We start from the raw sequence: 14870 nt of genomic DNA on the forward strand, positions 1-14870 counted from the left end.
AATTTGGGTATGTAAAGATGTCATGAGACAGATGATATATAATAATACTTTTGAATTGAAATATAGACCTGCTGGAGTCTTGCTCACATTTGTTGAGTAAGAGAGAGAGAGAGAGAGAGAGAGAGAGAGAGGAAAGAAATATATGTGCTTTGTAAAGAAAATGGCTTTTGAAAATGGCTCACTGGTATTCTGCAGGCTGACTTCTATTTCCTGGTACCTCTGGCACGCAGGGGAAAGTGCATTCCTCCACACGGGCTTTCTTGGAATAAAATGTCCCTGGAGCGTTTGCTTCCTGCCTCGTCATGTACAGTAGTACCTGTTTTACCTACTAATCTGTACCTCACAGGACTGTTGAGAGACCCAGCTAATAAAATGTCGTCATAAAGCACTTGGCAAAATCACAACAGCTGGGCTTCCCTGGTGGCGCAGTGGTTGAGAATCCGCCTGCCGATGCAGGAGACACGGGTTCGTGCCCTGGTCCGGGAAGATCCCACATGCCGCGGAGCAACTAAGCCCGTGAGCCATGGCCGCTAGGCCTGCGCGTCCGGAGCCTGTGCTCCGCAATGGGAGAGGCCACAACAGTGAGAGGCCCGCGTACCACAAAAAAAAAAAAAAAAAAAAAAAAAAAATCACAACAGCTATAAAAAGGATACATGCAAATGTGGAGAGGCTTGTCTTTCTGGTACGTCCATGAAGTCTTTGTGCATGAAATGATATAGTGACTCAAATGTTAACATTTTTTTTTTTTGCTCTCACAAATTGGAAGTAGTTTTGCCAGCTGGCTTGCTGGAGTGAGTTTTTGCTAATTCAATCATAGGCCACTTGATTTAAAACCTTCCTTCTAATTCTAATAGCAGGCCTCTCCTCGTGAATTCATGCCTGCATCACTTAAGAGTTCATACCTGCTTATTTAAAGGGGAAGGGCAACACGCTTGTGTTCAGAATCAGAGAGGGAAAGAAAGGGGTCGTGTGGGGATCAATGGCTTTATGTCATCATGGAATAGGAATTACTAGCACCTGTTTGGTAATTGTCTTAAGTGACCGCGGTGAGGACGCAGTGTAATTACCATGCACGGTGCATAGGCTAACGTCCTCTGTTCCTGATCTACAGTCCAACCTAGAGGGAGGCGAAGGGAAGTACCGGGGGTGGCTGTGTGGCAACAGACAGAGCAGTCAGTCCCCACGGGTGCAGGGGCAGCGGGCGGGAGGACTGAGTCACGGGCCCTGAGCCCCCCTGCATTCCTCTCTGCTCAGCCATCCTGATTGGCAGCCTCAGGAGGACAGGAAAAGGCTACTGGAATCGTGCACGGTGAATGAAGACAGGCAGGTAAGGCCGAGTCCTCTTTCCACGGCAAGCGAATTCCCACCAAACCAAGAAAACCTTGATGAGTCTCGTGCAACGGCCAGTCGGCCGCTCCTTCCTTCCTAGGGAAGCTTAGCGGCCGTGCTTGTCTCGCCTATGTCTCGGATCTGTGACATCAGAAAAAACAGCAGAGAGAGAAGATGACAGCCAGGAGTCCTGGTTTATTTTTATCTTCTTCTTATTTGCACCAGTAAGGAAAGTGGGAAGTAGTCAAACAGTTTGGAGTTTTGAATCTCTGTTTATCTCTTCAAGGATATTCTGCTGTGGTATTTGACTGAGTTCTGTTTGCTGGCACATGGCATTTTTCGTTCTCTCCCTAGAATTGCGCAGATATAAGTGCGTGTAATGTTTGCCTAGTTATTGTATCTTAGGAAAGTAGAACATGCTGTAAGGAATTGGCTGGGGATCATTTCTCTGTTTGTATCGGGATCAGGGCTGCTTATAGGGGTTACTGACTGTGTTGAACTAGTAACATCGCATTAGATGCTCTTACGCTACCGTCAAGTAAATTCTAACGTCATTGCTCACCGGATATGATTGCTAGGCTCCGGCGAGCATTAGATGGGTGTGAGCAGAGTCGCCATACAACGCGGAGGTCTTTATTTGTGTGGAGTATCCATCTGGTGGGTGGTGTTGGGAGAGACTTTCCCACGCAGTGCCGCAGGGTCACACACACTCCGCTCTGCTTCTTGCAGTTCAGCGCGGCTCCCAAGACGTACGAAGAAAACTTGCCTTTGCCTACAGTCGGTTGCTGATACTCTGCTCCGAATATTCTTTTTTCTTAACTCCAAGGACTGTTTTCAATTTTCCAGTGTCTGGAAAAATGAGGAACAAAGGTAAAAGTGAACTAGCTGAATGAAGGTGGTCAGAGTTAAGAGAATCTGATTTAGGAATTTTGGGAAAATCACCTGAAATGGGGGAAGGAGAATCTCTTTTTGCTGCATTATTTTTGAGAATTCTACTGTCTTTTAAGCTAAAAGTTTAACAGCAAAAGAAACAAATATCATCATTTCCTATTTGAATTTTATAAATATTTGGATATGTTCAGATTTGGTAAAAAGATGTTAAGAATGATCTGGGGCTTCCCTGGTGGCGCAGCGGTTGAGAGTCCACCTGCCGATGCGGGGGACGCGGGTTCGTGCCCTGGTCCGGGAAGATCCCACGTGCCGCGGAGCGGCTGGGCCCGTGAGCCGTGGCCGCCGAGCCTGCGCGTCTGGAGCCTGTGCCCCGCAGCGGGAGAGGCCGCAACAGTGAGAGGCCCGCGTACCGCAAAAAAACCCACCACCAACAACAACTCACAGGGCTTCCCTGGTGGCGCAGTGGTTGAGAGTCCGCCTGCCGATGCGGGGGACGCGGGTTCGTGCCCCGGTCTGGGGAAAAAAAAAAAAAAAGAAAGGATGATCTGAACGCTTTGTCTGCAAGCTGGAAGACAACTTCTGAACTTGGCTTTCAAACTAATATAGAATGCTAATATAGGCTGTAAGGTGTGAAGGCAACTCAAGGAATAATATGTTCAGGAAACATATTGCTCCTCAGCTACCTTATCTCTATTTAAAAAAAAACAAATTTATTTATTGGCTGTGTTGGGTCTTAGTTGCTGACCGCGGGCTCCTCATTGGGGTATGTGAGCTGTTCTCCAGTTGTGGGGGCAGGCTTCGTAATGGCCCGCAGCATGGGGGATCTTAGTTCCCCAACCAGGGATCAAACCGGCATCCCCTGCATTGCAAGATGGATTCTTAACCACTGGACCACCAGGGAAGTCCTGACCTTCTCTCTATTTTAAAAGTACTTCATATGTCATTTGAAAGGAGAATTTTACCTTTAGATTCAAATTCATGATATTGCTGCTGAGCATAAAAAGAATAATATACTTAGAGAATGTTCTTTTTAACACTATCTCAGTTGGTATTAGAAGGCAGGTCCTACTAAAATATTTTCAAGATGTTTTTCTAAAGACTTCAAGAAATTTGGCTTGTTAAATACTTTATATAAAGGATTTTTCTTCCTTAATAAATGAAGGTGATGATATTATTAATAAATTTCACCAGGGAATGCTAACAGGAGGCAGTGTAGCGTTCGATTTTAGGGAAATGCCTGACTTGGACCCATGCTGACTGTTAACTCACGAGAGGGTTGTGTCTAAAAGCTCACGTCTAAGTTAATTGTTTGGAACTTAAAACCCTGATATAAATTGTTGAAGCTCACGGCCCAGATGAGTCTAGCTATGCTGTTTTAAACTTGAAGCATTACTAAAGGTATTATTTTAGAAATACCATTCTAGAGTTGACAATATTGTTTCTCTTTCCATACTCCGAAGGGGAAGGAGCTGTCAATAGTCCTGCTATCAGTATCTCTTCATTTCTGTCTAAGGCGTATTTCCATTGTGTGACTGGATGGAGTCTGCAGGGCCAGGGGTTACCTTTATGGTTATCACAGTACGTTGTGAAGCAGGACAGTCATCTCACTAAAGGCCCTGAACTTGGATTTCCCCACAACATGAATATATAAGGATGTATAAGTCAGGGACTATTTGGGTGTGGCTTGAGGAAGGTAGACATTATTAGGTGGATAAAAAGTTGTTATTAGACCTTTTTTATAGTCTAGTTAAAACTTATCCTGAAAGTAGTTAAAGATTCAGAATTAAATATTTTGGAAATTATTAAAGGCACTTAAGGGCAGTCAAGGAAGCAAGGAGTACTTGGTGGGGGTGAGAAGCAAGTAAAGTGGCCACCACAGCCATCTGCCATCGAGAGGGGGTTTGTTAGACTGGATGCACTGGAGTATCTGTTATCATGGCCATTTGGGCTTAAGGCCCTTCCTAATGTGGGAAGTCCAATAGGATACCCCTCAGAACCGGGCACGCCAAAGGGATTCAAGGGAAACTGATTGTCTCAAACATTGGAGCAGAGTTAATCCTCCTGGAAGATTCATAACCACAAGTCAAATCTCACCTGGGTTGTCTGAAAAGTTGCAAGCTGAGAATTTCGTCTCAGAGGGTTCTGAACTGGTACTGCTCCTTAGACTTCTACCAGCAATAAACGAATGTCCTCTCCAGAGAACTCAGCTTCCTTTCAGATCTCACTAAATTTCCACATAAGAAGCTCCAAGGACCAGGTAACAAAAGGAAATCACCACACGTGGAAGAAAAGAAGGGACCATAAGTTAGAGACAGCAGAAAAAAATCAGATAGTAGAGTCAGACCTGCAAAGGCTTCAGAGATTGGAATTATAAACAGAATTTAAAATAGGTATGTTAAATATATTTTAAGAAATTAAAGAGAGGCTTAAAATACAAGTTGAGAAAGCAGATTTTAAAATAACCAGAAAGAGCTTTAGAAATAAAAGTAATATAAATTAAAAACTAAATGTTTGGCTTTAACAGAAGATGAGACAAAGCCAGGGAAAGAATTAATGAGAAGGAAGATACCATATGAGGGGTGAGATAGAGGGAGGGGATATGGGGACATATGTATGCATATGCCTGATTCACTTTGTTGTACAACAGAAACTAACACAGTATTGTGAAGCACTTATACTCCAATACAGATCTATTAAAAAAAAAGATATTTGTGAAATTATCCAGAATTCTGCCTAGAATGATAAAGAAAAAGAAACTATGAAAGAGATGTTAAGAGAAATGGAGGGTAAAAAGAGAACATGTGTATAATCAAAGTCCCAGAAGGAAAGAGGAGAAAGGATGGGGTTCAGAATTTCCCAGAACTGATGAAAATCACCAGCCCAGGGTCAAGAAATGCAAAGAAATCAAGAAGGATGGATTAAAAAAAAAAAAATCTTCATCTCAATGCTTCATAGAGAAACTAGAAGTCTAAAGACAAACAAAAAATCTTAAAAGCAGAGAGAGAAGACAGATTACACTTCAAGATTACTTTCAAAATTCACATTATAACTAGAGATGCTAGAAGACAGTGTAATGGTATTGCAAATGTACAGAAAGAAATGTCAATTTAGAATTTTTTAATCAGAGAAGATGTTTTTCAAGAGTGAGGGTGAAATACATACATTCCTCACCCAAACAAATAGTGAGAGAATCAGTCAGCATCTATGGCATGTATTTTAGGCAGAAGGAAGGCAATCATAGATGGGACATCTAAGATGGAAATAAGAAAGAAGAGCAAACTAAGTGGTAGAAGTCTGGGTAAATGTAAACAAACATTGATATAAAATGAGTATTAAAAAAACCCAAAAAAACCCCACAAAAAATAAAACAAAAAAAACATAGGGCTTCCCTGGTGGTGCAGTGGTTGAGAATCCACCTGCCGATGCAGGGGACACGGGTTCATGCCCTGGTCCGGGAAGATCCCACATGCCGCGGAGCGGCTGGGCCCGTGAGCCATGGCCGCTGAGCCTGCGCGTCCGGAGCCTGTGCTCTTCAACGGGAGAGGCCACAACAGTGAGAGGCCCACATACCACAAAAAACAAAAACAAAACAAACAAAAAAACAAAACAAAAAAGAGTATAAAACAACATAAATAATGTATTGTAGTTTTGGAGGGTATTTTAAAGGTCCTTGCGTTGTTTGGGAGAAGGTTCATGTAGTGATAAACTTTGGATTTAATCAGATAAGTTTGCCTGTTAAAATTTCCAGGATAATCACTAGATGAATAGGAACAGAGTACATAACTTACAAACTAGAACAGGGGAGAAGTGGAAGCATTAAAAAAAAAAAATCAATCAATCCTAAAGAAGGAAAGGTGTGAGGAAAAAAACACAGATCCGGAGAAGACAAATGGAACGTACAAAATTAGATGGCAGAAATAAATTCAAATATGTCAGCAGTTATAATACACGCAATGGTCTAAATGCTCAATCCAAGAGTCAGTGATTATCAGACTAGGCTGAAAGCCAGAAGTAACATTTGTTAGATAAATCTACACATAATGATTTAGAAGGTTTTGATGTAATAGGATGAAAAGAGAGTTCCTAATACTAGGTAAATACTAATCAGAAGAAAGCTGTTTAGATACTAAGGCAAAAGCATTGCTACAGTTTAAGAAAGTCACAACATAATGATAAGTTTACCAGGCAGATATAATAATTATAAACTGGCTTGCATATTACAACACTGCCCCAAACTATATAAAGCAAAAATTGAACGAACTTCAAATTGAGATAGACAAATCCACCATCACATTAGGAGATTTCAAGTCATCTTGTCCATTAATTAAATTGTGTCAGGCAGATGCAAATCCAGTAATAGAAGATGTCAACAACACAATCATAATATTTGATCAAGGACATATTTTTATTTTTATTTAGTTACATTTTGGCTGTTTCGCATCGCGTGGCTTGTGGGATCTTAGTTCCATCGACCAGAGATTGAACCTGGGCCCACAGCAGTGAAAAGTGCTGGGTCCTAACCACTGGACCACCAGGGAATTCCCAAGGACATATTTTTATGTATATTCTTTACACACACAGAAAATTAAAATAAGCTCAAAACATTTTAAGATTATTAGCTTATAAACTATGTTCTTTGACCGCATGCAGACTATGCCCTTTGATGACTATAGTCCTGAAATATGTTAACATCAATCGTCAAGCAGGAAATATTACTGCTGAAATATGATCTTAGGAAGATCTAATACCAGTTTGAAGGCTTGCCCTTTGTAGAGTTCTCTACCACTCATGTCAGAAGTTCTAAAACTGCTAAACTTGTACCACAGGTTTCAATAAACATCTCACCAAGATAATTGTATACAAAATTCTCTTTTTTCAGTAATTTTAAACAAATCATGCAGATTGTGTCCATCTGTGTTTCTATCCCTTTTACCTCAGTAATATCTGAATAGATGAATAAACCTTCATCATGGTCGGCCTAAAAGCCAGTTTAAAAGGATTTGTGTCTGCATATGTAGTATTTCCTCTTCATATATTTAAAGTAAATTAAAAAAAATATATTGTGCAGAGGTATGACTGTCACTTAAATCTCAACAAATGGTTGGCGAAAACAGTTGTATTAATAGTTCCTCACCACCAATTAAAAACTCCTGATGCAGGCACCCCAGGTAGGGTTCCTTTCTTTGGAGAAGAATTAAATATAATGAAAGTAGAAGTCAGAAATTTAGTGACACTTGGAGCAGAAGTGGTTTTTTGAGTTTACAGATTTTTTTTCAAGGCTTTGGACCATGGTAACTTCTTATGTAGAAAAGAGTTTTATTTGGGAAAAAGTTATGTGGTGTATGTTGCCTCATTGTGAAACTGAAATCCACAGAATGATTTCTCAAAAGAGCACACAATTAGTAGCACTTTTAAATTTGAACATCATATCATTCATGTGACACACAAGTAGTAATTCCCATTTTACAAACGTAGGAACCGAGAAACTGAAGTGTCTCACCCCAAGTCAAGCTATGACAACACATTATGCTAAAATATAACGTTTTTCTTTCCCCATTATGTCCTGTCCTCATTTTAAACTATCGGGTCTGACTAGGCGATGTATCTCGTTCTCTTGACCAAGTAACAGCCTATCTTTGGTAAGAACGTTTGAGATCGGTTTAACTGAGTTTAATTTTAGGTTCTTGATTCTAAATTCTTTATTTAATTCCAAGACTCCCTGTTTAACTTGTATGTCTCATGACTCACACTCTATACAAACCACATTTGGTTTCCTCTCATCCTCTTACCTTTTACATGAACAAAGTCTGAAGCAACCCCTATTTGGATGAAAAACACTGAGGCCATGTGTCAAGCGTGGTAACGTGTGGGAGAAGCCTTCTCGGGAAGGTCTCTGCGTTAACAGCCCAGCCCTGGACGGCCTTTCGCACGTCCATCCTAAGACTACTTCTAGCTCTGTTCTCAGTAGATCCTGCATAGGAGGCAGCACCCCAGGGAGAGAGGCTGCGGTATAGGGTAGACCTGGTCTGAAATCCAGCTTGGCCATCACCACGGGGTTGGCTTGGCCTGCTTCTTCATCTCTGAGATGCTGGTGAAAGTGTCTGTCACGTAGCGGGACCGCCAAGGGCTGGGACGGTGCATACCAGCTGCTCCCACCTACCGCAGGGCTCTGAACCCTGCAGCTCTTTGTACCAGCCCCTCTGCCCTCGGGCCGCCGTCCGGCCCCGAGCTCCCTGGCTGCCCTTTCGCGAGGCCTGCCCCTTCGTGGGTGTGTCCCCCCGCCACGCGGCGGCCCGTGGTGGGGGAGGTCTGTGTCCCCGATGTGCAGGCAAGTGGAGCACTGTTATTTGGCTGCTTGGCAGGGAACCTTCCCGACTCCAGAGGGGGCGGCTCTGGATTCGGCGGTAACCAGGCCCAGCTGGAGCTCCGTCCGAGTTTGCAGCCTGACAGCAGTGAAACGCACCAGCCTACGCAGGGTCGAGCAAACACGGGCAATCGGTGCTCCGGGCGCACGCGGGGTGGAGCACAGGGCGAGTCCAGGTGCTTCGTCAGGTTCTTTGCTTCCCGGCGGCTGCAGCCCTGACGCCCCGAGCCTGGACCGGCCCCGGGGAGGCAGCCGGCCGGTCCGGCGCTCAGGACTGGCCGCACGGCGGCCCGCGGGCCACTGGGCAGGGCCCCTCGGGAGGTCGCCCGACGCCCGCCCACGGCTCGGTCGCCCCTCCCCCCGCGGGGGCCGGCGGGCCGCGCGGCCCAGGTGAGGCAGTCCGGCTGCGGCCCCGCCCGCCGACTTCCTGGTTCGCCGAAGGTGCCGGCGGCGCGAGGCCGGCGCGAGGGGGCGGCGGGGGCGGCGGCCGCGCGGTCACCCGGGCGTGGGGGCGGGGCGGGCGCAGCTCCACCGCTGGGCCGCGGCCGCCGGGCTCTGAGCGGCCGTTCCCGCGGCGGCCGGAGGGGCGGGGCGGCCCCCGCGACATGCAGCCATGGACTGCAGGACCAAGTGAGTGCGGGCGGCGGGCGGCGGCCCCTCCTCGGTCCCCCGACCCCGGGCCCCAGGACCGCCGGGTCCCCGGACGGCCTAGGCCGCGGAGCCTGCGGGCGGCGGGGGCGCGCGGCCCGGCGCGGAGGCCTGGGCGCCGGCGCGGCTGCTGCGGGTCCTGGGCCGCGGGTCGGACGTGACAGCCGGGCGCCCGCGCCGCGCCGGGCCGCGCGGTGCGGGTGTGAGGTGTCCTCCCGGCGCGGTCCCAGGTCCTTCTTTTTACGCCTCTTCCTGGGACCTGAAAGGGGCCCCCGTGGGCGGCGATACGGCCGCCGGTCCCTGCCAGAGGGTCTCGGGGGCCGGGTGGGCGGTGGTGGTGTTTTGATGTGTTGGCTCCGGTACCCACCAGGGGAGGCTTTTCTTCAGGAGACGAATTAGGCAGAAAGCTATTTGTGTTAAGTGTGATGATTTTCCTTTGGCTACCTTAGAGGCATGAGTTTTATATTTTGCTACAGAAACTTAGTTTGCAAGGAATTCCATCTTTCTTCTCTTCCCCCGCCCCCCCTTAACCCTCCCTTCCTTCGAGTTTAAGATCGTGAATATCGTGTATATTTCTTTTAGCGTGAAAGGCCTTTAAAATTTCCCAGTATAATGGAATCGATATTTACTATTTACACTTGAGAGATCCTGAAGACTATTACGAAAATAGGAAAATTGTGTGATTTAGAATTGTTTTCTTCAGTGTTTGATATCTTGTGGGGGGGGGGTGGGTTGCTAGGTGCGTGACATAAAAAGTGTACCTTTTGACCTGAACCGGATTAGGAGGGAGGGTCACCTGACAGAGGGTCCAGATGGGTGATTCCCACTGAAGAAAGTGAATCGTGCGAGGGCTGAGGAAACTTCTATTTGCAAATCAATTTATGTGGGTTGTCGCTTCCTATGTTTCTAGATTCTTGTAATAAATTTTTAAAAAATCGAGTGTTTGTTTAGAAGCCAAAGCTGCCATTAGTTTGTTGAAGGAAGTGCATATTAAAAACAGCCAATGCACACAAAGACACTGAGGTCTCCTTGGCAGGAATAACTGAAGTATATTAACACTTTGATCACATGGACTTTGTGGTATCAGACTTCGTTTGACCTTTTATCTTCTGGCAGAAAGAGATTTAAACGGAACTAAGTTTAAAAAAAAAAAAACCCACCAGTACTATGTTTTTAAAAAAGATGTCTCAATAGGTGCAGTTCGCTTTTTGAAATAAAGCAGAGACTATGCTGAACGTATGAGCAGTGAGTGAAGATGAGGATGACTGTTGAATGAAGCAAAGCCTCACTGTTCTTAGCGGTAAAATCCAAGTATTGAGGCCGATGTCCAATTTCCCCGAAGATAATTGACGTCAAATAAGGCTTTTTTTGGTTGGCCTTGGAGGCTATGTGTAGTTTGGTACTTTAAACATGCTTATGTGCTGTAATTATTATATCTCAAGAAAAGTTTATGCGAAGTATTGCGTTTAAGGAACATGATGAATGTCTCCTGGTGCTCTAGAACATGGCAGAAGGAACCAGGTGTTCATTGACACCTGTATTGCAGTCATTTGAAGAAAGCTGGAGAACCTGCCGTCAAGCTCTGCTGGCGGGGAAAGGTAGACACACTTAGGAACACACTGGCTTTCCAGTTTTGATTCAGTAAGATAAAGGCAATGCTTTATATTTATACAGCACTTAATACTTTATAAAGTGCTTCCATTTGTATTCCTCACCATTATTCTTTGACGTGAACAAGGTACTTTATAGGTAAGAAAACAGGCTCAGAGGTTAAATGTTTTGCCCAAGACTCCAGACTCCTAAGCCTCAGGGTTCTTAAGTTGCTGAACTAGGAAAATACTTTACTTCTTCTATGCTGTGGTCATATAGTTACATGGAACATACTGAGATAAGAACGAGAGTAATTTTTAGAGTTAAGAAAATATAAACCTTTGTTATAGGAAATGAAAATAACAAAGTTCTTTTTCTTTTAGGGAAAATCCAGAAAGAACCTTTGACTTGGTATTGAAAGTTAAATGTCATGCCTCTGAAGATGAAGGTACGTGTGTTTGCAAATTCCAAACGAGCGCTCATGTTGTGGGCGACCAGAGCGTGTTCGCATCGGGACAGCGCTGAATTAAATGTGTTTTCTGCGTCTAGTGTCTCACGTTCTGGTAATGAAATAGATGCTAAATCTTTGCCGGCAGGTGTTAGCAATCCAGAATGTGATCTGTGCCGCTTAAATTTCAGGTGTATGTAAAGGCTGTGTAACTTACAATTTAACTTTACCGTTGGCTGATGAAGTTACTGTTAGTTTTGGTGGAAGGGCAGGCACGCCTTTTCATTTGTTTTTGAAAATTCAGCTCCTGTTTTAAATGCTAGCAAAGATTTCTCACCTGTACAAATGGGAGCCGCACCAGTTCCCTTCTGATGTTTCCCCAACGCAGAATGTGGACTGAGTACCCCTTCCATGGGGTTCACTCCGGGAGCCTAGAACTTTCAGGGGGAGGTAAACAATCATGGGACATTACTTGGAAGGGTTTCAGCTGTCAGTTCTGTACAATTTCCTGAAAAGATGAGAACACTTTAGGATCATGAATTTTTGTCAGTTTTCCCCCTACTTTTGTCCTGTGTGTGTGTGTGTGTGTGTGTGTGTGTGTGTGTTGGGTGGTGGAAAAGAGTAAGGGACGTCTCTTCTTGCTCATTTCCTTCGTATTGTGCCCTCGTGCGATATGCTTTCGTGGATATCTCCAGCGTGTGATTTCACTGCCAGTGTACTTAGACCCCAGACAACTTGATGATTCAGTGCGGAATTTCTATCCAGGCTAGTTGTCCACTCTCAAGGCTGGGTGGAAACTCTCTAGACACTCGTAGCTCCTGAAACTGGCCAGCAGTTATATGCTCCTAAGCAATTTGGAGCTGCACACCTTAAAATAGAGGAACCTGACCCAGCTGTGGTGAAGTGGGCCTGGATACTTTTAGGTAGGAAGTCAGACACCTTCCTGGCTCCACCAACCCTGCCTGCTGCACTTGGGCCCGTGTGAGCTGCAGCTGTGGTCAGGTGTTTCCCCAGGCGGGGACTGACCTAGGTTGTATGTGAGCTTTCTGCGATTAAAAAGGTAATCTCTTGTTGTCCTATATGTATGAACATTGATCTGTTTACGTTCTTTCCAGGCCCAAGTAAGTTCTCTTTGAAGACTCTCCAAAGGATACGTTATTATTTTCAGCTCCCATTTAAATCTGTTCTTATCGTATATTTGGTGTGAATAAATCTTCACAGTACCCACCGTAACATCAGCTAAGGTGTGTGAAGTAATGCTGACCTGATGTGTTTGTAAAACAGGCTAAATTCCTTTGGCAAAAATGGTTTCTCTGTAATTTTAAATGCGTGCTAATGTGCTCTTGATGAAAGCATGGACCTGCCTTATGGAACACCCGATCTGTGCCTGTGTGAGAGGGATTCAGACTTTCCATGCAGACTTCTGGGCGGTTTACTCCTTACTTCCGCCCTCTGCCTTTTTCCATTTTTCAGGAACTGGTCATTTCAGTTGGTATCTTTTACTTCTGCCCTTCTTTGATTACCTTCTTGCTTTTCTGCTGTTGTTATCGTTAAATCGCTACTCATCAGAAACATCTTCATTTGTATTTTAACCATTTATCCAGCATGATGAAGTTGGAAATATAATAAATGGTTAAAATAAGCACTTTGGCTTCTCTGTAGGTTGCAGTTAATCCATTCTACCCACGTATTCCATTAAAATGGCTCATTGGCAGCAAATTCAAAAGATTTTTAAAAAATCTAAATTCAACTATGTAAAAAGCATTAACAACTGTTCTTTTCTGATTGTGACTTAAGTTTATGAATGTAACTAACATTTTAGGGCCTAACAAGTTATACTTTTTGTGCTCTAAAAAGTGATGCTGCTGTATAACTAAAATTTTATGTCAAATTGAGAGTTCGATGTTTCTAAATTTTTTTTGTTAACTGTATTGATAAATATTGAAGGGCACAATGTCCAGAAATTATTAAAATAAGTTATTGGAATGTTCTTATTTAACTCTCAGTGAAACTTGTTTATCTAATGAGTCTCATATTCGTATCAGTTTGTTTAAAGTAGGATACTTTTTTTTGGCTAACATTTACATGAACGTGGATGATAGTCTTATGTAGTAATGGACCTATAAAACAAAATGTGTAAATTAGGATGTTTTAGGGTACAAATATAAAACCAATTTAGATAATAAGGAAACTTGATATTTCATATGAGAGGAAGTCTAGAAGTAGGTCACCAGAGATCTAGGTTCTTTCTGCATCTGGCCTCTGCCGTCCACAGCTACGGTGTCACTGGGAGCCTTAGGTTCCTCGTGGTGATAGAATGGCTGTCAGATAAGTTGGAGCTCTGCTTTCCAGTTTACAACTCTGGAGGTGACAGACGTTGGCTTTTCACGGTGCTCTCTTTGGCGCCAGACAGTTTCTTTCCCCAAATCCCCCAGAACATTGGGTCCCAGTGACCCAGGTTGGCCTGGGCCTGACCAGTCCTAAAACAGTCATTGGAGGGGGGGTGAGTGGCGAGACTGTCACGATAGATTTACTAGACAACTAGCAGGGACTAGAAGTTGGGAAATCAATGTAAATGCTCTTGGCCTTTCTCAGAACACTGGTTTATTTTTTGAATGAATTGTTTATTTCTCAGAATATTGGTGTAGTTTTTTGATGCCTCTCTGTTTGATCCAGTAGAAAATAGGATGCTCAGGGTAAACTTGGTTTATGCCAAGACTGGTCATGTTACATTAAGATATTTGGCATGTTTCTTGTTTACTTATTAATAGAGAAGTTTTAACTTACTTATCCCAGATAATTTATTACATCATAAATATCTTCAGAGACAGACTGTCATTAACTGAGCTTTAGTTAGCGATTGGAAATGGCATTGCTGAACTGTAACTTGATACATCTGGCTCTGGTGAGGTGATGATCGTCAGCTCATCTGTTGCTGTTTGGACTTGTTTCAAAGGCATTATTATATTGATTCTTTTTGAAAAGGACGCATTTTAGAGCACATGTGAAGGGCCCCACAGATTTGAACATTGCTGTGAGTGGGGCTGGTAGTGTTTCCTACCGCGTCCCCTTTGTGTTAGCGGACGGGGTTCTGGTGGCGTCCGGCTGGCCGGGGCGTCTTCGCGTGGATGTTTTCCCGGCAGGACAGCTTCCCTGGTACCTTCTGCTCCAGCTGTCCGAGAGTGAGGTGCCAACATTTAGGTCTTGACGCTCTGCCTGTTGGGTTTCCAAACTGATTGCTGGCGCCCCTTTTCTTCTCTTTGCTGTCTTTCTTCTTCCCAGCCATCAGGGAGGTTCAGCCAGCAGGGTGGCCTCCCTTAGATTCTAATAACAGAACTTATTGTGGCCGGCCTGCCCCTGCTTTCCCCAGAGTGATTCAGGGAAGTGAAAGGCAACCCTTGCTCAGTAGAAGATGGGAGACGCCGCCTCTTGGGGTTTTCCTTCCAGGCAGTGGCCTTGGCGCCCCGCTTTCTCTTTCGTATGGTTGGCAGTGCACCCCCAACAGCAGGAGGGCAGTAGCCCCTACTTGTGTAGCGCTTGGGGCCACACACACTTCTGGGTACTTTACAGAAATGCTGAGGTAGGAAATGAAGAAACTGA

General features: G+C 44.5%; 1 protein-coding gene and 1 long non-coding RNA gene across 9 annotated transcripts in view; one reads left to right on the top strand and one right to left on the bottom strand.

Annotated features, from left to right (window-relative positions):
• Nucleotides 1-1505: 1505 nt before the first annotated feature.
• On the bottom strand, nt 1506-8866 carry LOC136793697 (uncharacterized). The gene is made up of 3 exons (XR_010839313.1): nt 8010-8866; nt 4315-4464; nt 1506-2178 (listed from the first exon to the last, which is right to left on the bottom strand). It is a non-coding gene; the product is annotated as an uncharacterized lncRNA (long non-coding RNA).
• Nucleotides 8867-9106: 240 nt separating this feature from the next.
• The window catches only part of DENND1B (DENN domain containing 1B), a 258787-nt gene continuing 253023 nt past the window's right edge, over nt 9107-14870 (top strand). For 6 of the 8 annotated variants that reach the window (XM_059055749.2, XM_067027477.1, XM_067027481.1 and 3 more), the window contains exons 1-2: nt 9124-9214; nt 11206-11270. In XM_059055749.2, the coding sequence (XP_058911732.1) occupies nt 9198-9214; nt 11206-11270 (82 nt within the window). In that variant the 5' untranslated portion in view covers nt 9124-9197. Of the gene's footprint in view, nt 9215-11205; nt 11271-14870 lie in introns of those variants that run through there. The other 2 variants (XM_059055774.2, XM_067027476.1) reach the window with 2 other exon arrangements.

The sequence above is a fragment of the Kogia breviceps genome, chromosome 1 (assembly GCF_026419965.1).
Source record: "Kogia breviceps isolate mKogBre1 chromosome 1, mKogBre1 haplotype 1, whole genome shotgun sequence".
Taxonomy (NCBI): Eukaryota; Metazoa; Chordata; class Mammalia; order Artiodactyla; family Physeteridae; genus Kogia; species Kogia breviceps.